The sequence below is a fragment of the Agaricus bisporus genome (assembly GCF_000300575.1).
Source record: "Agaricus bisporus var. bisporus H97 unplaced genomic scaffold AGABI2scaffold_17, whole genome shotgun sequence".
NCBI lineage: Eukaryota > Fungi > Basidiomycota > Agaricomycetes > Agaricales > Agaricaceae > Agaricus > Agaricus bisporus.
This window is the reverse complement of record NW_006267352.1, coordinates 422,745-444,927: the sequence shown is the minus strand read 5'-3', so window position 1 is coordinate 444,927 and position 22,183 is coordinate 422,745. Positions and strand designations below refer to the sequence as shown.

Here is a 22,183-nt window from a genome sequence, read left to right as displayed (position 1 = left end):
TCCCGTTCAGGCCCTAAGATTATTATACGAAGTGCAAATTTATTCCTTTGCCAATAAACGTTACACAAGTACAAGGACTTCCTTTGGCTTATCATACGTAACCTGATCCTTCGCTACTACTGTACGAGCATGATCCATCCGACAGAAGAGAAAAGAGCTCATCATGTGCGCGACCCAATTGAATGTAGAAGCTTCGTTTGTTGATCCGGATGATGGGGTATCGCTGTGTAATCACCCGAGTGTTCCATTCCGGACTTCCGACATGTATCGATACGTGGGTTTTAATACTATCGATGATTGCGGCTGTTAAATGATTATTCCAGTTCTTACACGCCTGACTAGTACGAACTCGCCAACGAACGTTTCTGATAAAGATTTATAAGTTTGTATTGATATTTTCAAAACCAAAGCGTTCAACACTTTTTAAACCAAAGTTCCAATCATCTTCGCCGGATCCTCAACATAAGCTCTCCAACATTCCACAAACGCAGCCATCTCAGCGCCTTCTACAACTCTATGATCCGCACTCCAACTAATAGGCAACTTCAACCTCCGTTGTCCAGTTTTTAAAACCTTATCCCAATGTTCGTCGCCGACATCCATAACCCATTCCGCTCTTCCAATAGCACAAATGGCTATACCACCTCCGGGTACCAATAATGGACTTGCAAAGATACCTTTACCTATGCTGCCGACGTTACTGACGGTGATGGTACCGCCACGTTTAGGCATTTCTTTTGGTGTGAGACCACAGGGTATTTGACGACCTGAAGGAATATTGGTTATTAATTACCTGTCAGACTTGAACAACGAGAAGATACGTACCGAGGTGTTGAAGATTCTTCAACTTTGCTTGGATATCAAACACAGAATTACCGTTTATACCAGTAAGAGTTGGCGTGTAAAGACCGGTAGGCGTGCTTAATGCCAGAGCGATATCAGCACCCGAACGGATCGTCAACGTCGGTTTCGCGTTCTCCGGAAGTTCCGGTGTTATACTACCACGGAACAATGGCCACTCCATCATTGCAAGCGAGAGGGTTTTTAATAGGATAGGAAGGAATGTGAGTTTGTTAAATTGTTGAGGTTCGGGTACGACATCCTGGTTGGGAGCAGGGAACATTGACGAAGGATCAACAGCAAGATACTCTTGCTTGCGTGATGCGGCTGGTAGGTAGCGAGGTGGTATTGATGAATTAAGTGAGGCGAGGGCATTGTGAAGGTTAGTAACGTCGAGTGTTGTTGAGTAACCAAAGTGGGGTATCTCGAGGCTCTGAAGGAGGTTGTTAGCATCGCGCCTGAGAATCTAGTATCAGAGTACTATTCACCTTTCCCATCGCTTTCCACATATTGCGCCTTGTACGGTTCAATTCAACCACGACATCCTGTTGCTGGACGGACGCTGCCATACTTGCTCCGGCAGTAGTTGTTTCAGACCGAGTCAAGTAAGCGTCGACATCACCCTTTTCGATGCGGCCATCCCGGCCGGAACCAGGGGCCAACAGAGCTAGGTCAACTTCTTTAGAACGAGCATAATGCCTCACGGAAGGCATCGCCAACACGTCCTGAGTTCCACGCTTGTTTTGGTCTGATGACTGGAACGTATTCGATGGGCGAGTAGGGGCGACGTAGTTCGGATCAAGGGGGTGCAACCGTCGCTCTGTAGACTGAGATATATTGCCCGTCTCTTGCTCCGGGGGAGAGGATACGGGAGCCGAGGACGAGGACGAGGATTGCGACCCCGAGTCTTGAGGTATGTCACTGGTAGATGCATCACCTGTGCCATCGTCTTCTACCTCTATGAGGCATAGGCCCTGTCCAACTTTAGCTACATCTCCCTCGTTCACGAGGATTTCCTTCAACACGCCGTCAAAGGGAGACGTGATCTCCACGCTGGCCTTGTCAGACTGGACTTCGCATAACGGGTCGAATTGTGCAACGGTGGCAGCAGGTGCTACTGACCTATGATGACTCGGAATGAGTCACAAATACAGAAACCCGCCGGCAGCATACCATTTGATGATTTCACATTCCGTGATACCTTCCCCTATGTCGGCAAGCCTAAACCTCTCGAGTTTCTTCGCGAGAATTGGCAATGAGGAATGAAAGGTACGACGAGCATAAGATCTGGAGATGCTGTGGGACCGGCCTATGAGATGTCGGAGAGGGTATATCATGGTAAAAAGAAAACCCAGGAGTTCATTTTTCACTAAATAAGCGATAATATGTCTTGCGTGCGGATCAAGGAACAGACCCTAGCCTGGGGTTAGGTGTTCTCTCTTGCCTTCTGCTGATACTAATCTGCCAACAGAACTCATATTCCCACTTATCACCTATGGAACTGCTGCTCTGACGACTCCGAGTCCGGGTAAAGCAATTCGTCCAGATCATGTTTGAACTTCACCTTCTGGGCGACCAACTATACTAAATGATCATCAACAGCGTGGGCACACTTTTCGTGCAAGCGAAGTAGTACTCAGTGACAACATGATCAATCTTTCTTCGTCCCACCACCGATGCCAGCTTTATCGTTCCACTGCCCTCGGTTACGGCGTTTTCGCCGTTCGCGGTCGCCGAGTCCATCTCCTGTGGATCCTGACGATGACTTCCCTTCTTCCAACCAAACCCGCTCCATCCAAGCTTATCAACCTCTGTCGCGTTTACCACATACCCATTCAACCTCTTCGCTACAACCTTTCCATTTCCATTCTTTGAGCGTGAGTTTCTCTTCTAGATTTCTAACTACAAATCGAGATGCTGAAACGCTCGTAGCCGTCTTCGAGAAAGAATTTGCCGCATCGGCAACACCAGAACCAAGGCATATTCAATCAAGCCCACCATTTTAATGTGGTGGGATCAACCTTTGTCGATGGAAATAAGGCCAAGAGTGAGAATTCGAGAATACACCTTTTTGGTTCGTCCACACTGACACTATCTCTAATAGTCACTGTGAAGAATAATTTCAGCACCACTTCCAACCAATGTGAGCAATATACTTGAGTCGTCGCTTCCATTCACCGTTATCTCTGCTAGTCATGAAAGAACTCCTGGAGAAAACGATACCTGGGGCGGCATTTGATTCTTCCGCTCGTGATCCGCCCCCGCGATGTCATCCCGGAACCCGTCTGGCCATCCTCGAACGGTGTCGATACTTCATCGTCAACTGCACCGGCGAGAAAAAGATCCGCTTGGTGGTTGGCGCCGCTGGAGTTGGCAAATCGGCCATCATGCAGAATGTTGCCGAGTCTCCCAGCGCCCGAGTAACCTTCCAGGCATCAATCTTCTTTTCTATCAATGGGCGAAATGACGGAACAAATGCCATCATAACCCTTTCCTACCAGCTTGCGGCTAAATTTGAGTCTTATCGTCAGTTCATTGAGCACGAGATCACCCGCGATCCATCCCTCCTTCAATCATCAATGTCAGCGCATTTCAAGAAGTTGATTGTTGAGCCCTTTATACATCACCCTCGACTGAATTCTGTTGGTCGCATCTTGATCATTCTCGATGGTCTTGATGAATGCAACAGCCCCCGCAGTCAGCTAGAGATCCTCCGACTCATCTCCGATTTCTGCATCGCCCATCCTTCCTCGCCCATTGTATGGCTAATTGCTAGCCGGCCTGAACAACACATCACTTCGTTCTTTTCTAGACCCAATGTCATGCCAACATATGAGAAGGAGGAAATTCCAGTAGATTCCAGCGAAGCTCGCGCAGATACTGATCGGTTCCTTCGGGACGAACTGAAGGGGATCAGAGAGGCATCAGATTCACTCGATTTGCAATGGCCTGAGGAACGAGATTTGTGGAAACTCACTGATGCTTCGGCTGGGCTATTTGCGTATGCGCACGCAATCGTCAGATATATTGGTGACTTGAACGTTGGAAACCCAGTCTCACAGCTCTCTGACATCTTGAATATCATCGATAATCATCCAATAACCAACATGCCACGAGAGGAACATCCGATGGCCCTACTAGACGCATTGTATGCCCGGATCATGTCAAATGTTCCTCCCAAAATCATGATATACACTCAAAATCTCCTTTTGGCATTGGCTTCGGGTTGGGATTTCGTCTTGTGGACCCGTGGTAGGACAAACTTCGTTGTGTTGTGTAATTGGTTAGGTATGACGTGCGATGAAGCTTACGCCGCCATCAATCATCTCCGTTCCGTTTTGCGTATTCCTAGACGTGAAAAATCTCACGAGGAAAAACTTGGACCTTTCCATAAATCATTCCTCGACTACATATCTGACTTTACACGATCCGCCTTTTCCCTCGATATTCAACTCGAAGCTCAACAACTCAAAACTGAATGTGCATTCAGAATCTTACAGGAAGCTCCCGATGGCATTGATTTTGGTGATGTAGATTATAAACTGTGGCATGGCACGCTGACGCGTGGTCCCGGCAATGGTGACAAGATCTCGCTTACTTGGCCAGTTGATGAAAACGTTGGCTGGAATGACGATGAAACGAGGTTAAGTTTATATAAACTGGCCATTGGAGAGGTTGTAGCGGGGATGGAAAGGGAAGATCCAACATTTCAAAGCAAGTTCTGCATTCGCCTTTTGACCACTCGGTTTAAGGAGTATTATGGTAATTTTCCACGTTATGCGCTACGCGATCTGCTGTTCGTGAGTTTTCCATTAGATATTTTCTTCCCAAATTTGTCCGACTGAAACTGCGTAAGGATGAAACCCGAAGACATGAATTCATGATGCACGGCTTGCTCAAAAGGATTCCCCTCCAGGTGGTTGACATTTCTACTATGCCCGACAAAATTAAGTTGCAGTTCCGTCGTCCTGCTACAACAGTGAAAAATTCGTCCGATCCATGGAATTCATTATGCGAAGTGAGTGGAAATACTTTTTCCTCCAACCCTCTATTGAATCGGTATCAGCATGTACGGACAGGGAAGTGGGAGGAAAGCGGAAAGGAGCAGGACTGGAAGACCAGTTTTCGGTGGTATGGGCCACTTGAATGTACTTTCTGCTCGGAACGATTCAAGAATCAGTTGGAAAATTGGAAGGTTCGATCTCCAGATCATACACTCGTAATTCTGTTCACTGCGGCTGGGAAGTGTTGTGTAGAATTTCAAATTGTTCATCCGGAGGATGGGTTGTCGCAGTGGCGATATTGGATTTGGATTAAGCTCACATTGGAAGAGCGTCTGAAATATGGGAGTAGTGTATAATGTATGCTTTATATCCTAGATTACATGGAATGAGTTTGAGTTTTGAGTTTATGATGTCGCCTTGAGAAGCAACGTTTGTTGAAAAAGTAAATCGCCCGATGGCGTGCATAGTCTAAGGCGTAGAATATTCATGTCAATGTAAATTTCAATCTGCTCTTCCAGCCTCCCATGCGAGCCTGAGTGAACTCGCGTAGATAGCGTATATGTACCTAACCCCGACAAGAACAAGCTTAACTTAACTTACCCCAATTATTGGTCATGAATGATCATGAGGTTATTCCTCCTCTGGCGATATCAGTCTGATCGTATTGAAATTCCAGTGCCTACTACATTTGTAATCGACTCCATTTAATTTTCTATCTATCGATGGGTTTGGCGTGTTGACATGGCATGAAACCGCATCAAATCCAAGTGTTACTCTGACATCCCTGGGGTCGTTGTAACCATCATTCAAGATCATATAATGTGCGAAGGTCGCTGATAATCGACTTCATTTCAGGAGGGAGGTAAACTAAGTGCAGCTGGCTGGCATTGAAGTGACACAACAAGCTCATGTGATAATTCCGACGAGTCAACACTCTCGAATGCACCGTCCACGGCAGGATATAAAAGAGAAGGTGAAACTTGGACTCGGAAGCTGATGTGGATAGTTTGGGATGAGCTGAGAAGACAGGTGGACTGTGGAGGCAATCAGAGATATGGCACAACCTTCACCTACTACATATTAGTTATCAATAATCCTGATGCTAGATGTCGAATCGTGAGGGAGAGTTTTGTTCTATGCGTCGCCATTATCGACAAGGCTGATCATGATGTACTTAGTCTTAGATGTTCTATTATTAACCGTTCGTGATCGGACCCGAGGGCCCGACTCGTGACATGTATCAACGTCAGTCCTGAACGGATTCCGGGCAGCACTCAGCTCCTTTACACCAACATCGAAACGTAAGTATGCAGTTACGCTATGCACGGCACAAGGCGGACTCACACCAAGATCATCCACGTATGTTACGGACGAAGCCATCAACAGTGACTATGAATCGGATCGAGCTGGGCTGGGAGCTTCCTCTCCCACATCAGATACTGTTCGGATTCCGTGCTTCAAGGAACTACTACAGCAACAAGGCAAGAGGTTACGTGATTAATCATCATCAGAAGACAGATACAGAACGCAAGCAATGCCCATTTCTAAGGATCCACTTCAACAAAGAAGCGTAATGAGTAGTATGCTTTTCCTCTTGCTCCCTGTTGTCTTTGGGCAGCTGCTATACGCCCAATCTCACACTCTGCTAGGAAATTTTCCTTTTGCTGTGAAAACACCATATCTCCATGGTTGGATTCTGAATAACAACGGTGAAGCCCCCAACCAAGAATGGCCGAATATTTTCTCGCGACGCAGAGTGAGTTACTCATTTATCACCTCCACAAAATATATTTCTAATGAAACCAGGAAGCTGCGTCGAGTGCGATGATTCGAGTAGACGGTCAACCCTACAAGTGGCTGGGCAAATCAACTGTCGCGAACTACTCGACCACAGTCGCCAGCGAAATAACCCCTACTAGCACAATATTTACCATGCAAGCCGGCCCCATGAAGTTTAATGTTACCTTCTTTACTCCAATCGAGGTTAATATTTTTCATTGCTCACGATGGTGTTATCCTGAATGTTTGCACAGCCGGACGACTACACTCGTCAATCGATCCCGTTCACCTATCTATTCGTGGACGGCTTCGTCGCGGATGATGGAAACTCACACATAATCCAACTGTATTCCGACATCACTGGTGGTCAGTGTAGCCCTCCGTTGACTGTCATGTCAAAGGACGCTGATAAATCCCCTAGATTTGGTAAGCCACGATGACTCGACGCAGGTAAAATGGGGTACACAAGACTCACCGGAGAACATGATCTATCACCATGTTGAACCTCAGCACCCAAAGTCAATGATTGATAACGCTGATTCAGCGGAGGACGCAACTGCATACTATGCCACGCCAAAGGTGAGTTGAAGCAGTGCGTCTCCTATCTACCTGCCTAACAACTTTCTAAAGCGTCCTGGCCTTACCTGGCAGACAGGTAACGATCTTGATTGCAGAAATAGGTTTGCCGAAAATGGTAGTCTAACCAACGTTAAAGACACTAATTTCGGTGATGTGAGAGTGCTCAATTCCATGTGCGCTCATTCAAAAATAAGATCTATCGTTGACTGATTTCTATCAGCGAAAGACGGGTTCCTGCAGTTTCTTTTGCGATTGATTTAGGTTCCATAACACCCAACAATCAACCGGACCCTGTTGTCTGGGCGCTGGGCCTCGTTCGCGATCCCCTAGTGAGCTATTCAGATGGATCGAGGTTTCAATCTCGAATCGGTTACTACTGGTCAGCATACGACAATATTGATGGTGTGGTATGTGTTCATCCCCCACGTCGACTCGCGATGACGAACGTGTCATACTTAGATCTTGGATTTCCTCGGAGATTTTGCGAGTGCCAGAGCCAGAGGCCAGACTTTCGATAATAATATTCTCCAAGAAGCATCCGCTATCTCTCCTGAGTATGCGGGGATAGTTTCGCTGGTGACGAGACAACTATTTGCATCGATGGATATTACAATTCCAGGCAAGGGAATAGGACAACCGAATGCCTCTGATGTAAAGATATTCATGAAAGATGTTTCCATTTCAACGTGGGCGCATCCAAGACAATGTACTTACAATCATTGCTGACTTCGATAGACGCGCCAATCCTGTTGAGGTTATTTATGCCGCACTACCTGCGCTGCTTTACTTCAACTCCTCGCTCGCCCGTGATCTATTACTTCCTTTGTTTGAATTCCAGTCTTCACCATCTTATTCAAATGGTTATGCATCGCCCGATCTTGGTCCGTATATTCAGGATAGATTTATCGCCCGACACATTGATGTTATCCCCAGGGACTGGATACCCAACGATCGGCGGGAACACTAGCACTACTGAAGAGCTTGCAATTGAGCGTACGTAGCAGCTGGATTGTCATTTCTTCCGTGAACTCAGATTTCGCTTGACAGATTGCGGCAACATGCTCATCATGGCTTATGCTCATGCAGCCAAATCCGGTGATGATTCTCTCATCTCTAAATATGTGAGTAGGCTTCTGCCTTCATGGAGCATATAGGCGTGACAAACTCGATTAGCATCCGCTGCTACGAAAATGGGCAAATTACCTTGCTCAAAATTCATTGCGTCCCAACAATGCTGTATCGGCGGATGGTATTCGCTACAACGACATGTCCAACCTAGCATTGAAGGGAATCCTGGGAGTTTACTCTATGGGAAAGATAGACGAGCATGTCAATCCATCTAACACTACTTTTAAGGTGAGTTATCAGCGGATGGATTGAAGCGTTCTGACGCGATATTCTTAGGATAAGGCAAATGAACTCATTCAGAGCTGGAAACAACTTGCCGTGACAGACACGCATATTCAAGCTCAGTATGGAAAGCCTGGCACATGGGGATTGATGTACAATCTCTTCCCTGCTGTTTGGCTTGAGACAGGTCTAATCGATGACGACGTATGTCTTTTCTCGAGTGGATTTTTTTCTCATTTCCGAATATATTTTAATAAAATACAGATGATGAATCGTGAGGCTCAATTTTACCTCTCTAATGCACGTAAGTACTCATAGATATCGTTACATGCCCATTCTTCATGCGCCGTTTGCTGCAGCCCCTGCAGCCCAAAGCTACAGTCTTGACAATGTTGAAGCCCGTGATATTGCTTACCCTCGTATGTATAGTTCCTTAAATAGGTGTAGTGCGAACGCTGATCATGCATTCCAGATTGGGCTCTGATGACTGCTGCAATAATACCCTCGGGATTCAAGTCTGTCCGCGATACCCTCATCCAGTCAACTTATCTTCAGGCGTATAATGTATCGCAGAATTCCCCACTGCCGATGAGATATACAGCGTCGACCGGAGATGCCAGATTTGGGACCACAGGAAGGTCAGTGTTATGTTGATTATGTCCAGAATTTACATAAAGCTTATTGGCATATCGCCAGTGCTGCTCAAGGCGCCGTCTTTGGTATTCTGGCAATGAAGTTCGTCTCCATTCTATGCTCATTTTTTTAATTCATAATTTGTATGTCATGTACAGATTGAAGAATGTTGATATATTTCCCGCGGTCTCAGCAGGCGGCGGCGGCAACGGCACCGGCAATGCTCAAAAGAATGCTGAAAAGAAAACTTCTGTTAGCGCAATTGTGGGAGGCGTAATTGGTGGGCTCGCACTCCTTCTCATTGTTGGGGGTGCGATTTTGTTCTGGCGCTGGCGCCAGATGCAGCGATCCAAAGTCATTCTTAATCCTCTTTATTCGGAGGAACCTGTCAATCCGCAGCTTTTTACCTCTCAATATGTTCCTATCAGTAGCAAAGGTAGCGTACTCCGAACATGGGCGGGACTTGTCAGACATCATCCGAATCGGAAGCCGCCGGCTAGGGATGAGTTATGCGAATCATTTTCAGAGCTACATGATCCCGGGAGACCGCATAATCGTGATACCAGTTGGAGAGACCACCGGCCACCTATCGCCACCAAACGCCCTCCGATCATGCCACCTCAACTACTATCAAGTAAAGAAAGGGAGGTCCCAAGGCGAAATCCATCTCATTCGGATCAATTCGAGCCCGCCCAGCCGGTAATCACGATTGGGCGGTCTGCAGCAGGATCTAGAGGGGACGAGATTTTGAGGGCTGAAGTAGAGGAGCTGAGAAGAGAAATGGAAGCTATTAGAGACATAGCACAACCCCCGCCTAGTTACCAATAAGAATGATGTTCCTTTCGGTGCTGAATAAGCGCTGAATGCCGAGTCGTAATTTTTATGTTTTATAGTATACCGTGCGTCCGAGGGCTTGGACCTTTTTCAAAAGCTCTACAAACGACATGCATGAAGTTAAAATACAGATACGTCTCACAAGACGAGGATTCAATATTCAAGTCGTATATTACACAGTGCTCCCATACTTTTTACGTTCCTCCCATTCAAGATAACACCAGAACCAGTACGTCCACTCCGATATACCATCATTCGGATCAATAAACCGAAATTCTACGCAACAGTTCCCTGTAAAAGTGAACAAAACTACGGCCGTATATTGAGGAGTATGGGTTTTCCAATTTCTCAACTGGCGTTCAAATCTCTCGTAGCAGAAAGTGCATCTAAGCAGCCCATCCATCTCAAAGTCGGTCTTCCAGTCCTGGTCCTTTCCGGCCCCCCACACACCTGCTCGTATATGCTGTACAACACCACATTCAATCAGTGAGTTGCAAAACACAAATGCTATAACTCACATTACAAGATGATTTCCATGGATCAGGCAAATTTGTTCTTTCAAGTCGATGGAATGACAATTTGAGTGAATTAAGTATAGTGGAAACGCCGACCGTCTTGTGCGCCATCGTACTAGGAAGATGACGGAACTGCAACGCAACGAGACGGGAGATAGTGGGGATATCAACTGCTTCTAAGGGCATCTTCTTAAGTATGCCGTGCTTCATGAATTCACGACGCCGAGAATTATCCTTACTCATACATTCAGTCTAGAGACATGGAAGAAGTAGATGACGGAGTACTCACGAACACTGGCTCATGCAGCAAGAAATGGGAAAAACTGGTATGCTCAAAAAACCGCCTTGTCAAAAGACGAACGCAGAATTCGCTCTGGAAGGTTGAATCTCCAGCTGAAAACCTTTCCGCAACCACTCCAAAAGCCAATTTATACATAGTCAGCCTTGTTACCTTGTCAATCTCCCAGCCGGCTTCTTCATCTTCAATCGGCCAAGTAAGAGAAATATCGTCACCAGTACCGGGACCACGTGCCACAGTGCCGTACCGGAATTCATAACTAATATCACCGCAATCAACACCATCGGGAGCCTTTTGTAAGATTCTGAATGCACATTCAGTCTTGAGATTTTGAGCTTCATGATCCATGTTAGTGAAGAAATCGGACCGGGAAGAGTCAGATACGTAGTCGATGAACGATTTATGAAATGGCTGGAGCTTTTCATGATGAGCTGTACAACGTCTAGGAATTTGCATAACAGAATGGAGCAGATTGAGGGCAGCATAAGCTTCGTTTGGTGTCATAGCTAACCAATTACACAGCACGACAAAGCTGCCTTCATCCATTATCAAGGCCCCATCCCAATCTGATGCCAATGCCAGTATGAGTTTTCGCGCGTGTACCATGACTCTGTCAGGAACTTTGGACAAGATCCAGGCGTACAAGACATCCAATCGAGCCATGGGGTGATCCTCTCGTCGGATGCCGGTCATCGGAAGATTGTCAATCATATTCAGAACGTCGGAGAGCTGTGAGGCTGGGTTTCCAATGTTTGAGTCCTCAATATATCCAACAACCGTATGCGCATACGCAAACAGCCCATCAGATACGCTAGCGAGTTTCCACAAGTGTCTTTCCTCAGGCCACTCCGAATGTAGATCGAATGAGTCCGATGATATTTTAATCTGCTTCAATTTTTCGCGAAGGAATCGCTCAACATCCGCACGGCCCTCGCCGGAGTCTACCGGGATTTCCTCCTTCTCGTATACCGGCATAACATTTGCTGCGGTAAAGAAGGAAGTGATGTGTCGTTCAGGGCGGCTTGCAATGAGCCAGACTAGGGGCGAGGAAGGATACGTGATACAGAAATCAGAGATGAGACGGAGGAGCTCTAGCTGGGTGTCTCGTTTATTGCATTCATCAAGACCGTCAATGATAATCAAGATGCGCTCAGCAGAGTTCAATGTTTGGGGTTTGTGAATGAAGGGTTCAATGATGAACTTGTTGAACTGGACTGACATCGACGACCGAAGAAGGGATGGGTCACGCGCAATCTCAGGCTCAATGAGCTGACGATAAGGTGCAAATTTAGCTGCCAGCTGGTAAGAAAGGGTTATGATAGCTTTCGTTCCGTCGTTGCGTCCGTTGATTGAGAAGAAGACTGATACGTGACAGGTTACCTGGAGCTTGGGGGACTCAGTCACGTTCTGCATGATAGCCGACTTTCCAACTCCAGCGGCACCAACCACCCAGCGCATCTTTTTCTCGCCGCTACAGTGGGCGATGAAGTATAGACACCGATCCAGGATGGCCAAACGGGTTCCGGGATGACATCGCGGTGGTGGATCACGAGCGGAAGAATCAGATGCAGCCCCAGGTATCGTTTCCTTCAATAGCTTGTCCATGACTAGCAGCCACAACGATCAATGGAGGTACCAACAAATGAGCAGTATGGCTTACAACCGTTTGAGGTGGTACTGCTACTGTATGTGGTGCTGAAATTGTTCGTCAAATTAACTAGCGAAGATACGGTCAGTGTAGGTAAACCTTTAAGGGTATATCTCTTAATTTCTCACCGTTACCGTCGACAAAGGTTGATCCCTTCACAGTAAAATTGTGAGCTTGAGTAAATATACCTTGGTTCTGGTATTGCTGTGGTGGCAAATCCTGGTCTGAAGGCGGCTAGGATTATCTCAACATATTTATTTGCAGCTGAATTAGATTAAAAGACCTCACAATCGGGAGCCGAGAACTGAAAGACCGTTGCGATTCTGTCGCCTGTATATATGGTAATCGTGGTGATGCGGAAGGCTGTTGGGCTTGAACGGAGTCCGTGTGGTCGGAAGGCGGTGCAAGACGGGTAGTGTGTTGGACAACAGAACCATGTGGACTGGGTACATGTACTGTATTTGATGAAGCAGCGTCAATCGAGGTGACCGGCCGTGATGCCCAAGAGAGCTGGCAACCAAAGTCGTCCAGCGTGCTATTATCCAGAAGGCGTCCAGTGAAGTTTCGAGGATGACTTGAATCACCTCGATCCGATGGACGAGAAGTACTAGGTGCCGCATTCACATCCCGCTCCGATGAAAAACTGAGTCTAGAGGGAGGACGTGAGGATGAACTGCGAGAAGTATCATCGACAGAAGAGGTGGGGGTGGCATCTGCCAGTGGTGGATTTGATGACCGCGAGCGTGAACGGCGAAAATGCAGAAATCTAGGACGGGGGAATGAAGATGCAGGCATCGAGAGCGATGGGGGACGTAAGAAAGCTGATCATCACATCTGTTCAGCATCATGATGGCCTATGCCAAATACACGAGTACTAGCATTGTTATATTTGGAACGGTTACTAGACGCCCAGAAGACATCATGATGAAGGTCCTAGTTGATTGCATCTCTGGGGTCGTTTCATCTGTTGAATTCTGACTTTTTCATAGCTTTTTCGCGTTGACAGATTGCACTATGGGACAGGCACAGATCGTAACGGTGTTGACCGGATTTATCTACGAGTGAGCATCCCAGATGGCCTCCAAACATGTCGCACATTTGATTGAATTTCTTCAACTGGTGTCCCGGAGAAGAACTGATCACTCTATGAATATACAATGTGAAGTTGCCAGATCAGCGCGGTGTCGTAGAATGAAATTACGTGCCCAATCTGCAACATGGACTAGGAAGATGAGAAACTCTATCAGAGACTGGTTGCTGACTATCAGATGGAGGAGTACTGCCTTGGAGTCTTGCTGGAGTTGTTGCCTGGTCGTTGCCGTTGAATGGCTCAGGGATATCATTGATCGGAATGATGTTAAAATGATCGAACCAGGGCGGTCTTGATCGGTTACGCGTTCATCTGCCCACTACAAGGTAAGTTATCCAAAATGCACCGTCAAGACAGGCTCTTATATGTGCCAATCCTGCAGTCGAGGTATCTCGGCGTGACATAGCGGCATTGTCCTTGTGGCCAGCTTCAATAAACATCTCTCCTGGTACTGTTGCCACCCTTCTCGCTTCATCAGGTTTCATGAGAATCTGTAGGGATTCTGGCAATGGCAAGGCAAAGTCCTTCATGATATCAATGGTGATGCAAAAACAAACACGCAAACACGGAATGTAAGTAATGTCACCCGCAGTTTTTCGAGATCCTGTCTCAGAGCATCACTAGCTACTGGTGACCGACTGCACCAACAAAAAATTGCTTATGCCATGCTTCTCCTCTACTTCTTCCTTTCCTTTGGGCTACAGGCTTATGCCCAATCTCCCGGCTCACTAGGAAATTTCCCTCTCGCTGTGAAAACGCCATATCTGCATACCTGGATTCAGAACACCAACCGTAATGCCCCCCAACAAGAATGGCCGCAGTTGTTCACACAAGGACATGTGAGTCGCTGTTTGTAATAAGCCTAACAGATTATCTTATTGAATTCGTTGGAATCAGATTCTTGGGTGGGATGCGATGATTCGGGTAGATGGCAAACCCTATCAATGGATGGGCAATTCAGATTCCAATATCGCCAACTTCTCGACCACAAGCTCTAGCGAAATAACCCCAACCAGCACAATATTTACCATTCAAGCTGGGCCTATGAAATTCAAAGCTACCTTTTTTACCCCAATCGAGGTTAATTTCTTCATTTTTCGCGATCGCGTTACCCTGAACGTTAACACAGCCAAACAACTACACTCGTCAATCGATCCCGTTCACCTACCTATTCGTTGATGGCTTCGTCGCGGACGATGGAAACCCACACACAATTCAACTGTATTCCGAAATCACTGGTGGTCAGCATAATCCCCATCTAATACTATGTCGAAGGACTCTGATAAATACCTTAGAATTCATAAGCCACGACACGTCGACGGAGATGCGATGGGGTACACAAGACTCACCGGAGGACATGATCTATCATCATCTCGAACCACGGGACCCGAAGTCAATGACTGATAACGCTGATTCAGCGGAGGACGCAACCGTATACTATGCCACACCAAAGGTGAATAGAAGGAGTGTTGCTCATGGTTCACTTCCTGACAGCTTTCTACAGCGGCCTGGCCTCACCTGGCAGACAGGTGACGGAATAAGTGACCATAATGCTTCTTGCAGGCCTACATTTGCCCAGAACGGTAATTTGACCAACATTCAAGATACTAACTTCCGTCCTGTGAATAGGTGTGTTCATCCGACAAAATAAGGTCTATCGTTGACGAATTCTATTAGCAAATGGCCCGGCTTTTGTTTTGGGATCGATTTGGGATCAATCGACCCCACCACTCAGCCAGACCCTGTTGTGTGGGCGCTGGGCCTCGTACGCGATCCCCTAGTAAACTATTCAGCTGAATCGGGGTTTCAACGTCGAATAGGTTATTACTGGTCAGCGTACCGCAGTATTGACGATGTTGTATGTGTTCATCCCCCATGCCGATACTCATATGACGAATGTGCCACACTTAGATCTCGGATTTCCTCGGGGATTTTACGAATGCCAGAGTTAGAGGCCAGGCTTTCGACGATGGTCTTCTCAAAGAAGCATCCGCTATTTCACCCCAATATGCCGGAATAATTTCGCTGGTGACAAGACAAATATTTGCGTCAATGGATATCACGATTGCGGACGACGAAAGAGGACGGACGAGTCCATCCGATGTAAAAGTCTTCATGAAAGATATTTCCGTGTCCAAGTGAGCACACCGACTGCCATGTAGAATCACTGCTAACTCCCAATGACCAGACGTGTTAACCCGGTTGAGGTTATCTATGCCGCATTACCTGCGTTGCTTTACTTCAACGCCTCATTTGCCCATGATCTATTACTTCCATTATTTGAATTTCAGTCGTCGTCGTCTTATCCGAACGGTTATGCATCACCCGATCTTGGTCAGTTTGAACAATATTTTTATCATTTATTTGAAGTAACTGTATGGTTATAGGAAGCGGATACCCCACTATCAGAGGGAACACTAGCAATACTGAAGAACTTGCAATTGAGTGTACGTAGCGGTTGGATTGTCATTTCTCCTGTGGATTCAGAGTTCGCTCGACAGATTGCGGCAACATGCTCATCATGGCTTATGCTCATGCAGCCAAATCTGGTGACGATTCTCTCATCTCTAAATATGTGACAAATTTTCTATTCATATTACGCACTCTGAGCTAACAGGCTCGCCTAGCATCCACTGCTACAAAAATGGGCAGCTTACCTTGCTCAACATTCATTGCATCCCAACAATGCTGTATCAGCAGATGGTATTGGTTATCCCGAAATGTCCAACCTAGCGTTAAAGGGAATCCTGGGAGTCTACTCTATGGGAAAGATAGACGATCATGTTAATCCATCTAACACTACTTTCAAGGTGAGTTATCGGCGGATGGACTGGAGCGTTCTGACCCGATATCCTTAGGATAAGGCTAATGAACTCATCCAGAGCTGGAAACAACTTGCCGTGACAGACACGCATATTCAAGCTGAATACGGAAAGCCGGGCACATGGGGATTGATGTACAATCTCTTCCCTGCTGTTTGGCTTGAGACTGGTCTAATCGATGATGAAGTATGTTTTCCCTCGAGGATATCCTTCTGCGTCTCGATATATAATTAAATAAAAAACAGATTCTAAATCGTGAAGCGCAATTCTACCTCTCTAAAACACGTAAATACTTCAAACTTCAAAGGTATCGCTATATCCCCATTCCTTATACTCCCTTTGCTGCAGCACCTACGGATCAAAGTTACGGCCTTGACGATAACGCAGCCCGCGATATTGCTTATCCTCGTATGTGTAGCCCCCGAAACGTGTTCCCAGGTATGACGCTAACACTGATCATGCATTCTAGACTGGTCTCTCATGACTGCAGCAATAATGCCCTCTGGATTCACATCTGTCCGCGACACCCTCATCCAGTCGACACATTTACAGGCGTACAACATATCGCAGAAATTCCCATTGCCGATGAGGTATACAGCGTCGACCGGAGATGCCAGATTTGGGACAATAGGAAGGTCAGTGCTACGTTGATTGGGTACATGATTCACAGAAAACTTATCGGCATGCTACCAGTGCTGCTCAAGGCGCCGCCTTTGGAATTCTGGCAATGAAGTTCGTCTCCAATCTTATGTTCATATATCCAAAATTTAACTCGTATGTTATGTCCAGATTGAAGAATGTCGATATCATTCCCACGTTTTCGAGAGGCAGCGGAGACAATGCTGAAAAGAATGCTGAAAAGAGAATTTCTGTTAGCGCAATTGTGGGAGGCGTAATTGGTGGGCTCGCATTCCTCCTCATTGTTGGGGGTGCGATTTTCTTCTGGCGCCGGCGCCAGATACAGCGATCCAAAGTTGTTATTAGTCCCCTTTATCCGAAGGAACCTGTCAACCCGCAGCTTTTTACCTCTCAATATGCTCCTATCAGTAGCAAAGGTAGCGTACTCCGAACATGGGCGGGACTTGTAAGACGTCATATGAATCACAGGCCGCCGGCTAGGGATGAGTTATGCGAAAGATTTTCAGAGCTACATGATCCCGGGAGACCATATAATCGTGATACCAGTCGGAGAGACAACCGGCCACCCATCGCCACCAAACGCCCTCCGATTATGCCACCTCAACTACTATCAAGTAAAGAAAGGGAGGTCCCAAGGCAACATCCTTCTCATTCAAATCCATCCGAACCGGCCCAGCCGGTAGTCACGATTGGGCGGTCTGCAGCAGGACCTGGAGGGGACGAGATTTTGAGGGCTGAAGTAGAGGAGCTGAGAAGAGAAATGGAAGCTATTAGAGACATAGCACATCCCCCGCCCAGTTACCATTAAGACTGCTGTTCCTTTAGGTGCTGAATGCCGAGTCGTAAACTATGTCTTATTGTGCACTGTGCGTGCGAGGGTTTGAACGTTTGATCTTCAAAATAGTAGCGATATTAATAGTAGTATATCATATAAATGATTTGAAGTGAGCTTTGGTCGACAAAATTCGTATCTTAGCTATCAGCAGCATTGAGGCCGTATAGCGGCGGAGATTCCGAGTAAGTGCCATTCCATACAAATACCAGACTAGTCTGGGAAACCTTATTTGCCTCGATGTGATTCGGTCACGCACTGAAATAGTCGACGACGACTAAGTAAGCATCCAAGTCGAGACCGAAAGCATAGTGACGACTTACAATACCCATTTTGCATATACACCAACGTAAAGCCATTTTCTTGTTGGACATATTGAATAATCGCATCCGGTATTTGGAAAGGATCGATAGTGACATCAATACGAACACTACGAGTTCGGAAGAAATGGGCGTAAAGAACGAGGGTGGCAAGAAGCCATGCGTTGGATAATGCGAGGATGGAAGCTTGAGCGATGATGAACTTCGGTCGAGTAAAAGGCGTAGGACGTTAGATGAGAAGCGCGAGAGAGAGCCATAAGGGATAAGGAAGATGACTATGGAATACCCTGATCCTCTCCACATGCAACATCTTATTTCGCTAGACCGAATCGAATCCACAAAGGAGCTGCTCGGGCCGTATTGTCCTTGGTCTCGTTGAAGTCGCCCGTCCTTGCGAAGCATGTGCATGATTTCTTGGTGAATCAGGTACCGACGTCCGCTTGCATCAGAGTTGTGCATCCTCTATTGATTCGACAAGTGGCGACAACGACGCGGTGACAGAAGTGGAGGTCGGTGATATGTATCTGAGACGAGAAGACCAAGAGGGGAGAGAGAATGACTAGGGAAGGATAAGCGACGATGGTCAGAACCAAGTGTAATCTTCGTGGTATCGACGGCAGGCGCGGGCTGAGAGAACGAAGCGCAAAGTCGAACGAGGGGACCATGTCACAAATTTGTCACATGTTCTCCGCAACATACAGTAGGACAATGCATCGATATTCTTCGACTTTCTACGGCTCTTCACCACCGGACATAAACGGAATAGCAGACCATGCCGTAGCAGATTCTTGTACCGCCAATCCCATCTCATTATCTTTGCGTTTTCGTGTTTCCGAACCCTCCGGTTCATCTTCATCGCGTCACTCCATTCTCTATTCACAAACTCGTTCATTTGCATCCAAGGTGAGAATCGTCAACGGGCGAGTAGATGGGTATGCCAAGGCAAGGCATATAAGTACAGCACGAGTCAAAGTCCCAGTCCGCGCTAGAGGGCCAAAGAGCGAAAGTTGTCAGGAGAATGATACACGATTTCCGAGGTCATCATTGCCTGAACGGAGGCGCCATACATGGATTTAGAGACAAGACGGCGGGATCAAATGCTGGCGGGATGGAGAAGCGGAAACTTGTTGAATGAAACGCACTGGAAGCGGCTGAAAGAAGCGTTGAGTCGCTCCGTACTTGTCCAGGAGGGAGTGAGAGGTCGAGTGAGCTGCCGATCGACAAAATATGAGCAGGGGATTGGATTTGTCGCGTAGAAACCGAGAGAAATCAGATAGGAAATGAAGGGTAGGAACGGCGAATTATGGTGTGCGTTTTGAAGCAACTTCGTGGACGTGCGGGAGTCTTGTTCCACGATAGTGGTCGGAAAAGGTCGTTGAGGATGGCAGCGTCGCTCTTGAAGTTCCGGGAGCGCTAGTCAATCTGGTCCGATGATACCGTTTCGCTGTGAAAAGAAAATCAGCGATAGAGCACAACTTGAAGCAAAACTTGGGTAAATTGATGCTGGACTACGGAAGAAAAGGATAGGACTGACTGGCGCTCACCTTTTAGCTAGCCAAGCGGGTGATTTACTGGAACAATGAGATATACAGAGCCAAAACGATACAGAGAAGTCGGAAAGTACTGTCGAGGGTTACGACTTCGCAAGACTGAACAGGAGTCAGCTGTTTCACGTCATTACTGATCTAGCAGAACCCCGATGACAGAGATTTGCATTGTGAAAGTGAATGAGAGTGTTTTGGGGTAAGATGAGGTTGGATATCATCGTTGCAGTGATGATTGAGCCAACGTTCACGCGTTCACGACGTGTGACCTCATCTTGATCTAGTCCACGTGGGCGTAGAACCTAGAAACCTCAAAGTAGTGGAAAATGTGCATAGAAAGATTCAGACGAGGTAATGCTAAGCATAACTGGTCGTAACAATTGACTGTTTATACGCGAGGCGTCGACTTAACCCACACTAGCCGTCCTTTTTTTCCTGGCATACCAAGGAACCAACTTACTTCAGGAATCAATTGGAAATTTGAAACTTAAGTGATAGGGTCAAATCAGCTTTCGAGACCGATAAGCAGGTAGCGCGTCCAGGGAGAGCAAGAATCAGGGAAAGACAAAAGTTACAGTAGAGAGAGTCACGAACAGAAGATTATGATCGAGTTCGGCCTCTCGAGTATCTCCGAAGTCTTCTCAAACTTTTCTTTAAGCTCTCCGGTTCCAATGGCCTTAGCATCTTGAGCCATCTGACACAGTAGTTCATTTCAAATCCTACACGAATACTACCTTCAAATTGATGCGTCATCTATAATTTAGATTGTAATTGATCCCCCACCTTACAATGAATTACACCACACCGGACGACTTTCCTTCAAAATATCTGTGAACGAAGAGCCGCGACATTAATGTACAACAGCATCCATGACTTCGACTTTAAATGAAAGATAAATATTCGTTCTCGTCGATCGAAACCTTCGACTCTTCTGATACCTCAGCTGTCCGACGCGCGAATTCTCGCATAACGCATAGAGGCGCAACAAGTTTCTCTTTGAGATTAGTGTGTTTCTCACTCTACACGTTTTCCTTCTCCGCAAATACGAAACAACTCAGTAGGCCCGCACAATGCTCCAGCTCTAGCGAGTTGAAGACTCATTGAAAATCAACTCGGACAATAACAGTTCGTCTCCCGAGCTAATCTCGCATGCCACACGACCATGCATGTCGATATCAGCAGAACTCGTGAAATTCAACCGACGAAGAACACGTTTTCGGCATTTCAGTTTTTCTAGTTGCAGGACATGGCGTGTCGTATTGCTCATGTGGTGGCAGATCCGCTTCAGGAGCGGGTCGGTTCTGAAGGTAACGGCTCGTCTAGTTTACAAATGACAGCAAAAGGAGAAAGCAAACCTTAGGCGGCAACCGTTATTAGAAAGAAACGACAATACCCCAGCCGAACTCTGATTCTGATCTATAACCTTGACGAGGAAGCCCGGAAGATTCAAAAACAGAGAATATGTTGTATAGGTGACGACTTCTCGGACAAGGCCACCCAAAACGTTGTATCCAGCTCTAGCGACAGTGAGGGGATCGCTGCGGTACCATGACCGTCCAATACTCGTCCAATACTGTTCCATTGCCAGAAATGAATCAGGCGATTTTTCGAGGAAGATTCAGCAGAGTTGAATTTCCCAGTTGATGGGTTCTCCGGGGCTATTTCATTCAACTTTCATCCGCTCTATTCCGAGTCTCCTTCTTTCCCGTTGACAAATCGCACTTAAGGACAGCCAGCACAGATCGTAACGATGTTGACCAAATTTATCTAGGCGTGGGCATCCTAGGCGGCCTCCAAACATGTCGCACATTGGATCAAACTCCTTCAACTGATGTCCCACTGGAGAAGAACTGATCGCTCTGCGAAGCCCCCAGATCACTTTAGTCCTGGATAGCACACAGCCGTGGTGCGATGTCGTAGAATTAAAGATGTACATCATGTGGAACATGGACTAGGTGGATGCGAAATTCTATCAGAGACTGGTTTGCTGAGAATCAGATGGGGGAGTACTGCCTTGGAGTCTAAATTGATCGGAATTATGCTAAGGTGATCAAACTTCATTTAGCACAAGGGCGCTCTGATCTTTACCAGGTGACGTGTTCGTTCGTCTGCCAGCAGAAAGTAACCTATCCGACATGTACCGTTCAGACGGGCTCTTATATGCGCCAATCCTGCAGTCGAGGTATCTCGAGTCATAGCGGTACTTGTCCTTTTTGCCAGCTTCGATTCTCGGAAAACAAGAAAATCCCGCTTTCTCCCACGTTGCCACCCTTCTCGTTTCATCGGGTTTCATGGGAATCTGCGGTGAATCTAGCAGTGCCGAGGCAGGGCCCTCCTGGGCCCTCCGTGAAATGAATTATGATGCAAAAACAAATACGGAACGTAAAGTCACCCAAAGTTTTCAAAATCCTTAATCCTGTCTCCTAACTAGTACTGGTGATAGCTGCACCGACAGA

At 46.7% G+C, this 22,183-nt stretch overlaps 5 protein-coding genes across 5 annotated transcripts; 3 read left to right on the top strand and 2 right to left on the bottom strand.

Annotated features, from left to right (window-relative positions):
• Window positions 1–350: 350 nt before the first annotated feature.
• Window positions 351–2,179, bottom strand: AGABI2DRAFT_196179 (hypothetical protein; the record flags this gene model as incomplete). The annotated part of the gene is made up of 4 exons (XM_006457447.1): window positions 351–767; window positions 826–1,273; window positions 1,329–1,962; window positions 2,014–2,179. Coding segments are annotated over 4 exons (1,592 nt in total), but the record flags the coding sequence as incomplete, so codon positions are not given.
• An 856-nt stretch (window positions 2,180–3,035) lies between these two features.
• AGABI2DRAFT_79780 (hypothetical protein) lies at window positions 3,036–4,022 on the top strand (the record flags this gene model as incomplete). The annotated part of the gene is made up of 1 exon (XM_006457446.1): window positions 3,036–4,022. A coding segment is annotated over one exon (987 nt), but the record flags the coding sequence as incomplete, so codon positions are not given.
• Window positions 4,023–6,233: 2,211 nt separating this feature from the next.
• On the top strand, window positions 6,234–10,013 carry AGABI2DRAFT_181692 (hypothetical protein; the record flags this gene model as incomplete). Its single annotated transcript, XM_006457445.1, has 19 exons — window positions 6,234–6,424; window positions 6,494–6,600; window positions 6,651–6,827; window positions 6,878–6,989; window positions 7,045–7,049; window positions 7,074–7,202; window positions 7,254–7,375; window positions 7,423–7,609; window positions 7,662–7,888; window positions 7,938–8,083; window positions 8,136–8,195; window positions 8,250–8,323; window positions 8,376–8,558; window positions 8,607–8,756; window positions 8,817–8,856; window positions 8,912–8,971; window positions 9,025–9,190; window positions 9,249–9,287; window positions 9,344–10,013. The coding sequence occupies exons 1-19, from the start codon at window positions 6,379–6,381 to the stop codon at window positions 10,011–10,013; spliced, it is 2,700 nt and encodes an 899-aa protein (XP_006457508.1). The 5' UTR covers window positions 6,234–6,378.
• A 178-nt stretch (window positions 10,014–10,191) lies between these two features.
• AGABI2DRAFT_147031 (hypothetical protein) lies at window positions 10,192–12,437 on the bottom strand (the record flags this gene model as incomplete). The annotated part of the gene is made up of 3 exons (XM_006457444.1): window positions 10,192–10,482; window positions 10,538–10,786; window positions 10,986–12,437. The coding sequence occupies 3 exons, from the start codon at window positions 12,435–12,437 to the stop codon at window positions 10,192–10,194; spliced, it is 1,992 nt and encodes a 663-aa protein (XP_006457507.1).
• Window positions 12,438–14,235: 1,798 nt separating this feature from the next.
• On the top strand, window positions 14,236–17,839 carry AGABI2DRAFT_123370 (hypothetical protein; the record flags this gene model as incomplete). Its single annotated transcript, XM_006457443.1, has 15 exons — window positions 14,236–14,409; window positions 14,468–14,650; window positions 14,700–14,811; window positions 14,866–15,023; window positions 15,075–15,199; window positions 15,248–15,428; window positions 15,482–15,708; window positions 15,759–15,904; window positions 15,958–16,017; window positions 16,072–16,145; window positions 16,198–16,380; window positions 16,429–16,578; window positions 16,638–16,800; window positions 16,862–17,027; window positions 17,086–17,839. The coding sequence occupies 15 exons, from the start codon at window positions 14,236–14,238 to the stop codon at window positions 17,837–17,839; spliced, it is 2,856 nt and encodes a 951-aa protein (XP_006457506.1).
• Window positions 17,840–22,183: the final 4,344 nt, after the last annotated feature.